The sequence below is a fragment of the Anomaloglossus baeobatrachus genome, chromosome 9 (assembly GCF_048569485.1).
Source record: "Anomaloglossus baeobatrachus isolate aAnoBae1 chromosome 9, aAnoBae1.hap1, whole genome shotgun sequence".
Classification (NCBI taxonomy): Eukaryota; Metazoa; Chordata; class Amphibia; order Anura; family Aromobatidae; genus Anomaloglossus; species Anomaloglossus baeobatrachus.
The window spans coordinates 224726551-224741181 of record NC_134361.1 but is presented as its reverse complement, the minus strand read 5'-3'; the positions used below and the strand labels follow the sequence as shown (position 1 = coordinate 224741181).

General features: G+C 43.7%; 1 protein-coding gene across 8 annotated transcripts in view; it reads right to left on the bottom strand.

Moving 5' to 3' along the window:
- Positions 1 to 14631, bottom strand: part of RALGPS1 (Ral GEF with PH domain and SH3 binding motif 1) — a 531171-nt gene that overhangs the window by 325475 nt on the left and 191065 nt on the right. For all 8 annotated transcript variants that reach the window (XM_075324643.1, XM_075324647.1, XM_075324648.1 and 5 more), the window contains 2 exons: positions 8262 to 8351; positions 4219 to 4311 (listed from right to left, as the gene is read on the bottom strand). In XM_075324643.1, the coding sequence (XP_075180758.1) occupies positions 4219 to 4311; positions 8262 to 8351 (183 nt within the window). The remainder of the gene's footprint in view (positions 1 to 4218; positions 4312 to 8261; positions 8352 to 14631) is intronic.

Sequence of the window (14631 nt, the reverse complement as noted above, 5' to 3'; positions counted from 1 at the left end):
CTGGTCGGCGTCGTCGCTGTGACCGCCGAACAATCCCTCCTTCAAGGGGGATGGACGTTCGGCATCACAGCGACGTCACCGCAACGTCACTAAGCGTCCGGCCAATGAAAGCAGAGGGGCGGAGCTGAGCGTGATGTAAACATCCCGCCCACCTCCTTCCTTCCGCATTGGGGCCGGCGGCAGGTAAGGAGACATTCCTTGCTCATGCGGTGTCACACATAGCGATGTGTGCTGCCGCATGAGCGATGAACCACAACACTAAACAACCCTTAACGATTTTTGGTTTTGGGATGACCTCTCCATGGTGAACGATTTTCACCATTTTTGAGGTCGCCTAAGGTCGCTGGTAAGTATTACACGCTGCGATATTGTTAATGACGCCGGATGTGCGTCACTAACAATGTGACCCCGACGATAAAACATTAACGATATCGTAGCGTGTAAAGCCCCCTTTACTCTTATCTAACAGTATCTTGGCCTGTAAAGCTATTTTGGGGCACTATGGCTCAGATCCCATTTACTTCAATGAAAGCTGACCTATCCTGGACTACCCCTTTAAGTAACATACCAAGTGTGAAGCGATGGATATCTGTTTCTTTACGTTACTGCAATGTCTGCCTAGAGAGCTCGGAGGTCGGCTTTTTCAGAAAGATAATGGCAAGTTTCCATGAAGAGTTAGCTTCTGAGGTCCATTTTGCGTTTTGCAATCGCAGCAATCTTACCACAAAACGTTTCAAATGACAGACAAGGCCCAGAGCGTCTACAAGGAGAAAGAACATGATTTTTGGGGTCTCGGTGAAGCCAGTGAATAGTCAAGATTCTTAGAAATCACTTACCATGCTCGGTTTCTGAACATATGTTTTTGGTATACATTTCCATAAAAAACTAATCAAACTTTCAGACTAAACAAAAGTGTGCATTAGTCTCGTGGTCGCTGCTCGATCTACGCTTTACGAGTTTAATATCCTATCAGCGCCGGAGAATGCGGAGTACATGTCATTCACACCCGGCGCTGCCTACATACAGATCATGTATAGAAGTGGTTTCATCTCTTCACAGCTTTCATTATACTCGGAGACATTCTCAGCAGTTAATGCAAACGTGTCTTCTTAGTAAAGCCGTTTCCCATCATAGAACGTGATGGCATAATGCTAGGATCTGATCGACAGCCGGGACCCCCGACAATCATGAGAACAAAGGTTATAAATACAACAAATCCTACAGAGAGGTTAGAAAAAAAACATGTTATTCATGTGAAGTTATGTGCTATGTTCACTTAAGAGAGATTTCCCGAGGCGGGCCTCTCCATGTCTTAAAAATGTGCACGTCTCATAGAAATTTGCTACATCTTCAGCATCTATGACTAATGTTGAACTGAAGGTTAAGAGCTAAAAGTTGAGGCTTTTTGAACTATGAAGAACACCAAAACTGTGAACTATTTATGTCATAAAAGTGTCAGAAGCTGATAATAAACTTCTCCCCACTTATGGTTTTGTTTATGCCCAGCATATGTGATGGGAGCTTATGCTGAACATAGGCCCTCATCTACACAACATAGAAGTGTCTTTTTGGCCTCTGGGACATTTAAAGGCTTTCGTATATCTTTTTGCAACACTTCCTGAAACGCGCGTCGGGAGAGGGGGTATCCCAGCACTTTCAGGTATAGTCAATAACTTACTAGTACACTTCATCTATGCAGTAATTGTGGATGGGACATTTTGTGCTCAGGTTGTCAGTGGCTACTCGTGACTCTTTTTTGGTTGCTGTATTGAGGGCTCATTGTGGCTCCATATTACATTTTTCTATAGTATCTGGCACATGAGCACTCAGTGACTGAGGTTACAACGGGCTGGTGCAATGTCTTCTATTATATGATTTATGCCCTTTACAGGGGTTTCACATAACTCAACACAATTAATTTATATAATACTGCACTATTTAGGGGCTTTGTTTAGGGTTTGTTCTATTGTTTTGCAGATATTTACTACAGTTTTGCATTATTACTGGCTGCATCTTTTTGTGTACTATACATATGGATGGTTTTTGTGCTTAGTGGCTGTTCCATTACTGAGTTATATACATTAACAGAACCCTTAGCTTTACATTGTCCCACAGAATTTGATTACCATTTTATTGTCCTTTCTGTATATACTGCTGATTATTATGTTTTTTCCATAAAACTCATTGTATCTGCAATTGTGCTGACATTCCCTTATGTTTCTGGGATATCGTCCACCTTTTTAATGTTTTTAACAATAATTCATGTACAATAAAGTTTATTCCTTTTGGTTTACCCAATCGTAATGTGCAATTTTTTTCATCAATTGCAACTGTATAGATAAGTTCAATATATAAGGGGTCATTACAAAAATAAAACCTCAATTGTTTGCCTAAACAATGTCACCGCCTTCATCAGAAGGTATACATAAGGTAATACTCCCGATGAAGGGAAACAAGAAACAAACGGAGAGTAAACTCTCAATTCCAGCTCACCAGTAAGATGCAAGTTCATATAGATGGTGCAAGGAAATATATCTTGGCCATGACACTAGGAAAAAACATGAAGGTCCAGCACGAGATCTAAAGTAAAAATGCTTTCTTCTTTATTAATCCACTAGCTGTACTCCCCGGCTTCACCCGGGTTAATAACTGCTGTTAACAAAATAGAATGTATTAACAAAAATGTATTCTGCACACAAACACCACAAAACAAATAGATAGAAATGTAATTATAATGACTGTCTCTGTCTCTTTCTCCGTCTGTCTCAATCACTTTCCCTGTCTGTCTCAATCACTTTCCCTGTCTGTCTCAATCACTTTCCCTGTCTGTCTATCTCTTTCCCTGTCTGTCTATCTCTTTCCCTGTCTGTCTATCTCTGTCACTATCTGTCTATCTCTGTCACTGTCTGTCTATCTCTGTCACTGTCTGTCTATCTCTGTCACTGTCTGTCTATCTCTGTCACTGTCTGTCTATCTCTGTCACTGTCTGTCTATCTCTGTCACTGTCTGTCTATCTCTGTCACTTTCCCTGTCTGTCTCATTCCCTCTCTTTCCCTGTGTCTGTCTCTTTGTCTGTGTCTTTACCTGTATTTGTCTGTCTCTTACCCTGTCTGTCTCTTTCCCTCTCTTTCCCTGTCTGTCTGTTTCCCTGTGTCTGTCTCTTAACCTGTCTCTCTTTCCCTCTCTTTCCCTGTCAGTCTGTCTCTTCGTCTGTGTCTGTCTCTTTGTGTCCGTCTCTTACCCTGTCCATGTCTGTTTCTTACCCTGTCTGAGTCTGCCTCTTTCCCTGTCTGTGTCTGTCTCTTTCCCTGGCTGCATTGTGACACGCCAACATTCCATATAAGGGCGTGGCTGCGCATTCATCTGAAGTTCTGGCTGCACTGTGGCTCCCAGCTCCATTCGCTTTAATGGAGGCAGGTTTTTTGGTGAATAACTGTAAAGCGCGGGGTTCAAATTTCCCCTCAAAACATAGCCTATGACGCTCTCGGGGTCCAGAAGTGTGAGTGTGCAAAATTTTGTGGCTGTATCTGCAACGGTGCAGATGCCAATCCCAGACATACATATACACATACACACATTCAGTTTTATATATTAGATATTAAAAAAAGTTAAATTTTAGGACCAGGGACGCGTTTCGGAATATGATTCCTTATTCACAGTCCTACCCACTGTGAATAACGAAGCATATTCCGAAATGCGTCCCTTGTCCAAAAATTTTAACTTTTTTTTTAATATGGATTAATAAAGAAGAAAGAATTTTTAATTTAGATCTCGTGCTGGACCTTCATGTTTCTTCCCGATGAAGGGATCTGACATAAGATAGATCCAGTTTTCCGAAAAATTGCTGTATTGGATTTGTATTTTATACTCTCCTGATTATAAAATACTCTTGAGTTCCTTTAATTGTTTTACATTTTTGTATGGTGAATTGTTAAAAGTTTTTTCGCGATGGTAGAAATCAGTTGGATAAAATGAGGCTCCGTAGACTGTAAATGAATGAGCCACGTGTACACTGATCACCCGTCTATTCAGGGAACTCGGAGACAGAGCTTTTACACTAAAGCAATATTTGCCATGTATTAATTTCTCATTCAAAGGCTGAGCTTCATTAGAGCGAGACCTAACGGAAGCGAGATCTGACAGATTCTTTACAGCTGAGAAATCCCACCGGACGCAGACTAATAAAGGAATGCTACAGCGGGTCTGGGAGTCACTTACAGCCCAGGTCTTCGTCAGTCTGAAGATGGGTGCACTCTGCAGCGCTGACACCACCGACATCAGGGAGTGGAGGTTATTCAGATCCAGAAGTTTCTAGGAGGGAAACACAAGAATAATAAAATATAATTAAATGTTACAATATATCACTTATTTTTCCTCAATTCCAAGGGTAGTTCTTCAAAATCGGGATGAATTCTGGATAAAAACCGGGGGGGTTTGCAGTTGCCTATAATACAACATTCTGCTTGCATTACACTAGAAGGGGACTACAAGATGTAAGATTTTGGGGATTTTTTGTACACCTTATAAATTAATGGCTTATTTCTAGAATATGCCATGCCCTTTATAATAATCCATGGGACCCTGATCCTACGAATTAATGTATTGGGGCTGACTTCCGTATCCCCTTCACAGCTCGGTGGCCAAACTATGGCTGTGGCCCCTTCTTTCTCAGGATTAGTGGAGGTTACTTAGCCAAAAGCTGTCATTTTCTAATACTTAAAGGGCCTGACCACCTTTGCACAAATATTCTATAATGTTCCAATGCATTTAAAACAAAAAACAAACTTTGCAATATCGATATTCCAATTCCACCGTTTTGTGTATACAGCTCCAAGGAAGACCAATGTTTCCATAGTTATTAGATCTGCAATTATACCACTTGTTATCTGTCCATTGATAGCTGCAAAATTAAAAAAAAAATCCCTCCGCTCTTAAAAAGTAAATGACAAAGCTGCTTGTTCTTTCAATCACTTTGCACTTTTACACATTTACTGTAGGATGCGGCGGGGGTAGCAAATACAGAGATCCTGTAGCCAAAATGAACACTTCTTTCCTCGCGCCGGTTTCCATACATGAGAAAAGGCCTTCTTTAGGGGAAAAATATGTTAAAATGGAAAGAAGATTAACATGTACTTGTCAGTACACTGAGCTAGACTGAGCAGTCATAAAATCGGAGATTTATAGGAACAAATAAGTCGCTGTCAGGACAATTTACTTCTCTGCAGCTTCTGTGTTTATACTCGTGTCGGTGGACTTGTGAAACTGCTGCCGATCAGCATGAAGCCTGTAATGGGCTTTGATTTGCAATTATTCATGTGGCCAATCTGCGGCTGGAATCATGTGCCGGATGGTTAGACGCCCTCCTGCGCCATTTATAGCTCATATTTTTGCAATGAACGATTGTTTTTTTTACTGAATATGGGTTCTTAAAGCAACGAGGGGCGAGCTGCAAGGCCTGCTCTTATAGTGGGGCTTTGAAAAAAAAATAAAAAATGACATGGCATTGCCAGGATTATAAAGCAATGTCAATGTAAAATGATTTTAAGGGATGTTCGACTTAGAGGCGTAATCTGGATTCGCTTGCTTCTGCATCGGGAGGTGAGCGGGGCTGCGGGGCTGGGTGGCGTGCGTGACTGGCAGATACCGTGCACCTGTCCTTCCTAATGAGCAGAACTGGATTTCCCCTTTAACACTAGAAGTCCCAGGAATTTCGAGCTCCATAGGGTTCCAATGGTAAAAATGTTAAATGACCCCTCTCTGGGACTTCTAGTGTTAAAAGGTACTGTTCACCTGCGCATAGCTTCCGATACGAGGGCATCAGAAGTGATATGCTAATGACCCTATGCTGCGAGCGCCATCCGAGGGTCATGTGACTGTGATGGGATCGGATCACAGCTGCGGAGAAGAGGGAGGGAACACTTTCTTCCTCTCCTCCACTGTCTGTCTCTGCATACAATGCACTGCATTCGGATGACATGCGAGTGCAGTGTGAGGTTTCACACGCTCCCATAGACTTGTATGGGGCTGCGTGAGCAAAGAATCGCTGCCAAACGACTCATTTCTCAGGCCGATACGGCATGAGAAATCAATCGCAGATGGACACTGCCCCATAGTTTTGCACTTGTGCGAGTGCAGTCCGATGTTGTATTGGATTGCACTCGTCCGTGCAAAACGCAAGTGAAACTGTACCCTAAAACAGAATATGTGGTAAAACAAGTTAAAGGGAACCGGTCACCAGATTTGTCCGTCATAAGGTGCGGCCACCTCCAGTCCACATGGAGATGAGGAAGGAAGAGAGGAGGCGCCGGACCTGAGAGCAGCAATGCCCATCAAAACGGACAGCCCCGCGAGTATAATAAAAGGCGTTATTAGGTTATACGGCATGGCCTGGGCTCTTATATACAGTATTCTAGAATGCTGTATATAAGCGTTTACTGGTGGTGGCTGCAGCTTATAGGGGTCAAATCTGGTGACAGGTTCCATTTAAATGGGGGTGGGAAGGAGAAAGAAATATTAAAAAGTAAAAAAAAAAAAACCAAAACTTTTTCATCTGGTTAATGCAGTGATAAAATCCCGAGAGGTTGCTGCAGCCGATCACTGATTCAGCGGGCAGGGGCTGTAAAACATTTCTTGATTAAGAAACTGTCACGCTGGGTGTGGGGAGAGACACTCAGCAAGAGGACTACTGGGAATAAGGGAGGCTGAAACATAAAGAGGGGGGGGGGTGACCAGGGGCTCCTGCGCTGACCCTGACACTGGGGGGCCCTGCACTTGCCCTCAAACCACAGGTACCTATAAGGGTTAGGAGGTGTGTTCCCTGTCTCCTAGCCAGACCCTAGGACTAAATCCCACCAATCCACGGAGGGAAAAACAAACACAAAAAATAAACAGCAAAAAGGGGAAAAAGGAAAAACAACAACTTATCTTGAGAGGGAATCTTCAGAATATAGAGCAACAGTAGTCTGAAGCCACAACAAGGAAAACCCACAACTTATATTGAGAGGGAATCTTCAGAATATACAGCAACAGTAGTCTGAAGCCCCAACAAGGAAAAACCACAACTTATCTTGAGAGGGAATCTTCAGAATATACAGCAACAGTAGTCTGAAGCCCCAACAAGGAAAAACCACAACTTATCTTGAGAGGGAATCTTCAGAATATACAGCAACAGTAGTCTGAAGCCCCAACAAGGAAAAACAACAACTTATCTTGAGAGGGAATCTTCAGAATATACAGCAACAGTAGTCTGAAGCCACAACAAGGAAAAACAACAACTTATCTTGAGAGTGAATCTTCAGAAGATACAGCAACAGTAGTCTGAAGCCACAACAAGGAAAAACCACAACTTGAGAGGGAATCTTCAGAATATACAGCAACAGTAGTCTGAAGCCACATGCACTACCAAGCAAGCAACTTCTCCAAGTGAAGAGTATAACCTGCACTGGAGGAGTGGGAGGCCCAACGTTTTAAAGGCCCAGCGTCCATTAACATCTGGACGATCGCCGGGCCCTTCTGCACCTGGTCCCAGCAGCAGCACCTGAAGATCCAGACACATTTGTGACAGGAACTTTCTTACAATGACGGACAACCCCATGAATTACTGCTGATCTGTGCTGATGGTTTGGGTGGCAGGTGCCACCACCATAGACAGACACCGCCTTATTTAGAAGGAAAAACTGAACAGTGACTTTGAGAAACGTCTGTAATATTGGAATATTCAGGGCAGCGTTTACAACTCCTTTCAGTGTTCAGGCCCTAAGTCAAGAGTATCGGTTGTTTTTAAGACTGGTCATGAACTAAATTGGGAAATCTCGACCATCAGGTGCGGCATTAAGGCAAATTTATTGTTAAATGAATTATAGGTCTCCTATTATTATCTTCAGATTGATGGCATCTTACAAACCCACCAACATACTAGATTTATAGATACATTTCCATACGACATGTTTCCATAGTGGATTAATGGAAATTACCTTGAAGAATTCCATTAAAACCAAATACCAAAACACAGATGTTGTGTCCGCGGCATATAGACTATAATGCAGAATCCATCCGAACAAATACATCTAACGTAAGGCCATTGCTTATTAACCCATTAAAGCCTGGTGATTTTAGAGACATCCTCATTGCTGATATACAATTCAGCCGTATAGGATTAAATGAAGGGCGATGACAAATATGGCTGCCAAAAGTGATCCTGAAGCAGTCACCGCAGGATGAAAAAGGCAAATAAAGACATAAGATCACATATAAGCCCTCACCTTGGCTAGCTTGATAAAATGGCTCAGGATTTCGGCTCTAATTTTTAGAGTCTGTGTTGTTAGGATTTCTCGGACAACCCAGAAGCTGACCTAAAACGAAAGAAGAAAGGGATTGAAGGTAATTGTATGTAATACCTGATGTCAATGAATGGAAACAATTGCGGTCACCACCCTCTTTAATTCACCATGTGTCAGTATCATATTCCCAAGTTTTTATTCACTGACAGCAAACTTAATTTTATCTTTATTCGTATACAAAAAAAAAAAAAAAAAGCTTAATTGGGGATTTTCCCATAAACAACAAGGGATAGAGGTAATAAAGATGTGATTGTTGGGGGTCCAGCTGGTCCAATCACAATGGGGTCCCAAATTACCCGGTAGTGAGCATGTGTGACCACCTCTACTACAGTCACACATGCTCAGTACAAGATGGTTTGGCCCCGTTTCCAGAATCAGTGGGGTCTTCCTATCCAGATACCCATCATACCATCTGTAAAATGTTGTTTATGAGACAACCCACCAAAAAACCCTGAAAAATGGCAGTTCTGCTCTGTTTTCCGCTGACAGTGACATTACAAAGAATATCTATTTATTGCAAAACATTCTAACATTTATTAGCATCATTATTCATCAATATTTTTTTCAGCCCCCCGTCCACTGTACACAAAGCAGACGTCGGTCCTCATTAATAGTGAGGTCTCATTTCTTCCAGGCTCTGTAGGAATGAGGTAAGACATGATAAGCAGCCAAGCCCCGGATTAATGTGTATAGTCTCTGCCGCCTGCGTCAATTATTTTGTGGCCGGGGAGGCCGGCTCCGGGTCTCTCGTTCGCCGTATAACAATGATCGGCGGCTGACCTCTGAGTTGCGGGCGGCCGCTTTCCAAGATCTAATTTCCAGGATTTACATGTCACAGAAAGAATAATGTTTCATTTCTGCTCCAGGGAAGAATGTGAAATGCATTCGCCAAATCATATTTCACTGCCGCGTACTACAACTCCCAGCATGCTCAGTGCAGATGCAGATCAGCGGCAACAAGTCCGTAATATGTCTTCATTACTGTCATCTTTACCACCGTACCTTTTCAATTGTTTTGTTTATTTTATTACTATGTGCTGCAAACAAAAAATGTAGGTATCTGGAAACCATCAGCAAGCAGGTTAGCTTAAGGTGATGGGCTTTAGATTCTATAGACAGCTGTCGGCTGACCATACTTATGCACGCTCGGCTCAGCAGTGTTCATGCACGCTCTGGGAAGGTAACCCCTTCATGTAGTGAGCCAAATTGATTGATAATGGTTCATTGTTATTGTCGCCTTTTACCATGAAAAAAAAATAGTCGTTGTCCACCATTGGAGCAATTGATTTTTATTTTCTTTAATGCAAGTAATTAGGGGTCAAAATCATTTTTGCAATTGGGTTTCATTAAAAAAAATATTGCAGTGTTTGTCTTCTCTTGTCTCTGTTCTGCCCTGTCTATTGCTGGCGACAGTGAGTCAATATAACAGGGTGTCTAAGGCCGCTTTCCCGGTGTTGGGGCTTCCGTCTTAATCCGCCGCAAAATGGGTTTCGGATGAATGCGCCGGCGGGGCCATATAATGGTGCAGACGGAATCACTGTGTGCTCTCTCGTGCACCATTTTCAGGAGTATACGCTTTCCGGTGACTGGAACCCAGATGCAGTTTACTATGTCTGGGTGTCCATCGTCGGAAAGCGTATAGTCCTCGAGGTGAGTTAGCAAGGGGAATCCAGCATCCAGATCCTGGGAAATTCTTTAAGGTTTATCCTTTTATTAGTTAGGCTTTAAAATCCATTTTTTTTTTCATTTAAAATATATACCGCCATGTGTGTACTGACGCGTTTCGGATGTTTCAAGTCCTTAAGTCCTTAACCTGACACTAAATTTATTCTCCCCGAGGTGAGTGTATCCGAGCTCTATATTCCTAAGTTCTACCGTTTGCGCCTTTTGTCTCCTCCAGATTTCACTTTACATAGTCCCGAAAATGGTGCACGACAGAGCACACGGTGACGCCGTCTGCACCAGTATAGCCAGTGGCCCCGTCGCCGCATGCGTCCGAAGCCCATTTTGAGGGGGATTCAGACGGAAGCCCGGACGGGATCACTGAACACAGTGTGAAAGGGCCCTAACTGTTTGCTTTGTCTTTTTCTGAGCTCCTCTCATCTGATTTATTAAAGTTAAATATGTCGGGAAATACAAAGCATGTAAAAAAAAAAAAAAAAAAAAGTGCAACATTTTTATGAAAATTCAATTGCAAAAATAATTTTAGACCTTAAATTAAGCATTAAAAAATGTCCCCAAAGTTGGACGACCATTATAAACAAATGTTCCTGCATAAAAAAAAAAAACAATGTACTGAATGAACTCAAAGGAATCAGTCAGGATTCATTAGATCCATCAAACCAAAAGTAGTAAATCTATCCCTCCACATTTCCCGGTAGGCACTCACTGGACCGCTACCATGCTCCTAATGGGCGACATTTGCTTCACTTACGTGTGTTTAAGTGTGTTTTTCACTAACTGAGTGATCGGAGAAGTTTGGGAAACGACGACCCGCGTATGAGCTGAAAATCCGATTCTGGAACATAATGAAAATTCTTGTTTTACAGTCATGAAAACGTTTGGGCACCCCTATTAATGTTACCCTTTTTCCTTTATAGCAATTTGGGTTTTTGCTATTTCAGTTTCATGTATCTAATAACTGATGGACTGAGTAATATTTCTGGATTGAAATGAGGTTTATTGTACTAACAGAAAATGTGCAATCCGCATTTAAACAAAATTTGACCAGTGAAAAAGTATGGGCACCTCAACATAAAAGTGAGATTAATATTTTGTAGATCCTCCTTTTGCAGAAATCACAGCCTCTAGTGGCTTCCTGTAGCTTTTAATGAGCTCCTGGATCCTGGATGAAGGTATATTTGACCATTCCTGTTTACAAAACAATTCCAGTCCAGTTAGGTTTGATGGTCGCCGAGCATGGACAGCCGCTTCACATCATCCCACAGATGTTCAATGATATTCAGGTCTGGGGACTGGGATGGCCATTCCAGAACATTGTAATTGTTCCTCTGCATGAATGCCGGAGTAGATTTGGAGCGGTGTTTTGGATCATTGTCTTGCTGAAATATCTATCCCCTGCGTAACTTCAACTTCGTCACTGATTCTTGCACATTATTGTCAAGAATCTGCCGATACTGAGTTGAATCCATGCGACCCTCAACTTTAACAAGATTCCCGGTGCCGGCATTGGCCACACAGCCCCAAAGCATGATGGAACCTCCACCAAATTTTACTGTGGGTAGCAAGTGCTTTTCTTGGAATGCCGTGTTTTTTGCCTCCATGCATAACGCCTTTTTGTATGACCAAACAACTCAATCTTTGTTTCATCAGTCCACAGGACCTTCGTCCAAAATGTAACTGGCTTGTCCAAATGTGCTTTTGCATACCTCAGGCGACTCTGTTTGTGGCGTGCTTGCAGAAACGGCTTCTTTCGCATCACTCTCCCATACAGCTTCTCCTTGTGTAACGTGCGCTGTATTGTTGACCGATGCACATTGACACCATCTGCAGCAAGATGATGCTGCAGGTCTTTGGAGGTGGTCTGTGGATTGTCCTTGACTGTTCTCACCATTCTTCTTCTCTGCCTTTCTGATATTTTTCTTGGCCTGCCACTTCTGGGCTTAACAAGAACTGTACCTGTGTTCTTCCATTTCCTTACTATGTTCCTCACAGTGGAAACTGACAGTTTAAATCTCTGAGACAACTTTTTGTACCTTCCCCTGAACAACTATGCTGAATAATCTTTGTTTTCAGATCATTTGAGAGTTGTATTGAGCAGCCCATGATGCCACTCTTCATAGGAGATTCAAATAGGAGAACAACTTGCAAGTGGCCACCTTAAATACCTTTTCTCATGATTGGATACACCTGCCTATGAAGCTCAAAGCTCAATGAGGTTACAAAACCAATTTAGTGCTTTAGTAAGTCAGTAAAAAGTAGTTAGGAGTGTTCAAATCAAGAAATTGATAAGGGTGCCCATACTTTTGCACCGGTCAAATTTAGTTTAAATGCAGATTGCACATTTTCTGTTAGTACAATAAACCTCATTTCAATCCAGAAATATTCCTCAGTCCATCAGTTATTAGATATATGAAACTGAAATAGCAAAAACCCAAATTGTTATAAAGAAAAAAGGTTAACATTAATAGGGGTGCCCAAACTTTTTCATATGACTATTTCTTATTATTTACAAACAAAAGGACGTGTTAATCTGATTTTTTCAGGTTTTAAGAGAAAAATGGCAGGGCATAAAAAAAACCTGGCTGCAGCCACAGCTACAACAGCCGCCATGGAAATTTAATTTTCCCGCCTGTTACACCCTTGGTACGGAGACAACTTCTGCTATCTGAAAATCTCAGCAAAGCCCTTACCAAATATTTATATCGGAAAGGAAAAGAAAAACAATAATTCCCATAGCGCGTCCTGAAGTTTTGTTTTCACATCTGTTTTTTTGTTTTTTTTAATGACCAAATCATTTTTTTTTTTTTATTTTTGGGGGGAGATCTACGACGCTTCCAAGTAGTTTTTTCCATTTGGTGGAAACGGCAGCAAGAGAGCGAGAAATTGTATCCATGTGAGAGTGACCTAATCATGTTAATCCATCCACCGCTGCCAGATTTCTTGATTGGACTCTACATTTACAACATTAAAAAAAAAAAGGTCTGGTTAATATTGCCCAATTGTCATCAGCGGATAATTAGGGATAGTAAAAGTTCCTGATTCTGACGTGTTTCTTGGAGACTGAAATGCTAGAGAAACAAGCTTATTACCTTCATAATACAAATTTCGACATCGAATAGGCGGCCATGATTATTGCCAGGGGGCCCTTTCTGGCCCTCAATGCTGTCCCAATTACAGTATATAACATTACCCCTGTCTGACCATTTCCATAAGTAAAGAAACACCTATAAAGCGACCACTAGGGGGTGCTGGGACTCAGGTAGAGGAAGAGCTCCTGAGTGCAGGAAGACAGAGGCCCACTAGAGGTCGCTAACACAAGTGCAGGGAGAGTCAGTCAGCCAAGGTCTGACCCGGGATGTCACGTCTGTACCGAGGAGTAAGCAAACCAAAGTCCAAGAACAAAAGCGAGGTCAGAAGCCGGGAGAACAAGTAAGCAAAGGGGAGGGAGTGGAGGTCAGGAGACGGAACGGGACCAGGGTCAGGAAGACAGACCAGGCAGGAGGGATGGAGGTCAGAGAGAACAGCTACACACAGAGGAGGGAGTGGAGGGGAGGACACGGAACGGGACCAGGGTCAGGAAGACAGACCAGGCAGGAGGGACGGAGGTGAGAGAGAACAGGTACGCACAGAGGAGGGAGTGGAGGTGAGGACACGGAACGGGACCAGGGTCAGGAAGAGAGACCGTGCAGGAGAGACAGAGGTCAGAGAGAACAGGTATGCACAAAGCAGGGAGTGGAGGTGAGGACATGGAACGGGACCAGAATGAGGAAGACAGACCGGGCAGGAGGGACGGAGGTCAGGGAAGACAGGTACGCACAGAGGAGGGAGCGGAGGTGAGGACACGGAACGGGACCACGGTCAGGAAGACAGACCGGGCAGGAAGGACGGAGGTCAGAGAGAACAGGTACACACAGAGGAGGGAGTGGAGGTGAGGACACGGAACAGGACAAGGGTCAGGAAGAAAGACCGTGCAGGAGAGACGGAGGTCAGGGAGAACAGGTACGCACAGAGAAGGGAGCGGAGGTGAGGGCACAGAACAAGACCAGGGTGAGGAAGACAGACCGGGCAGGAGGGCCGGAGGTCAGGGAAGACAGGTACGCACAGAGGAGGGAGCGGAGGTGAGGACACAGAACGGGACCTGGGTGAGGAAGACAGACCGGGCAGGAGGGACGGAGGTCAGGGAAGACAGGTACGCACAGAGGAGGGAGCGGAGGTGAGGACACAGAACGGGACCAGGGTGAGGAAGACAGACCGGGCAGGAAGGACGGAGGTCAGAGAGAACAGGTACGCACAGAGGAGGGAGCGGAGGTGAGGACACAGAACGGGACCGGGCAGGAAGGACGGAGGTCAGAGAGAACAGGTACGCACAGAGGAGGGAGCGGAGGTGAGGACACAGAACAAGACCAGGGTGAGGAAGACAGACCGGACAGGAGGGACGGAGGTCAGGGAAGACAGGTACGCACAGAGGAGGGAGCGGAGGTGAGGACACAGAACGGGACCAGGGTGAGGAAGACAGACCGGGCAGGAGGGACGGAGGTCAGGGAGAACAGGTACGCACAGAGGAGGGAGTGGAGGTGAGGACACAGAACAAGAGCAGGGTGAGGAAGAC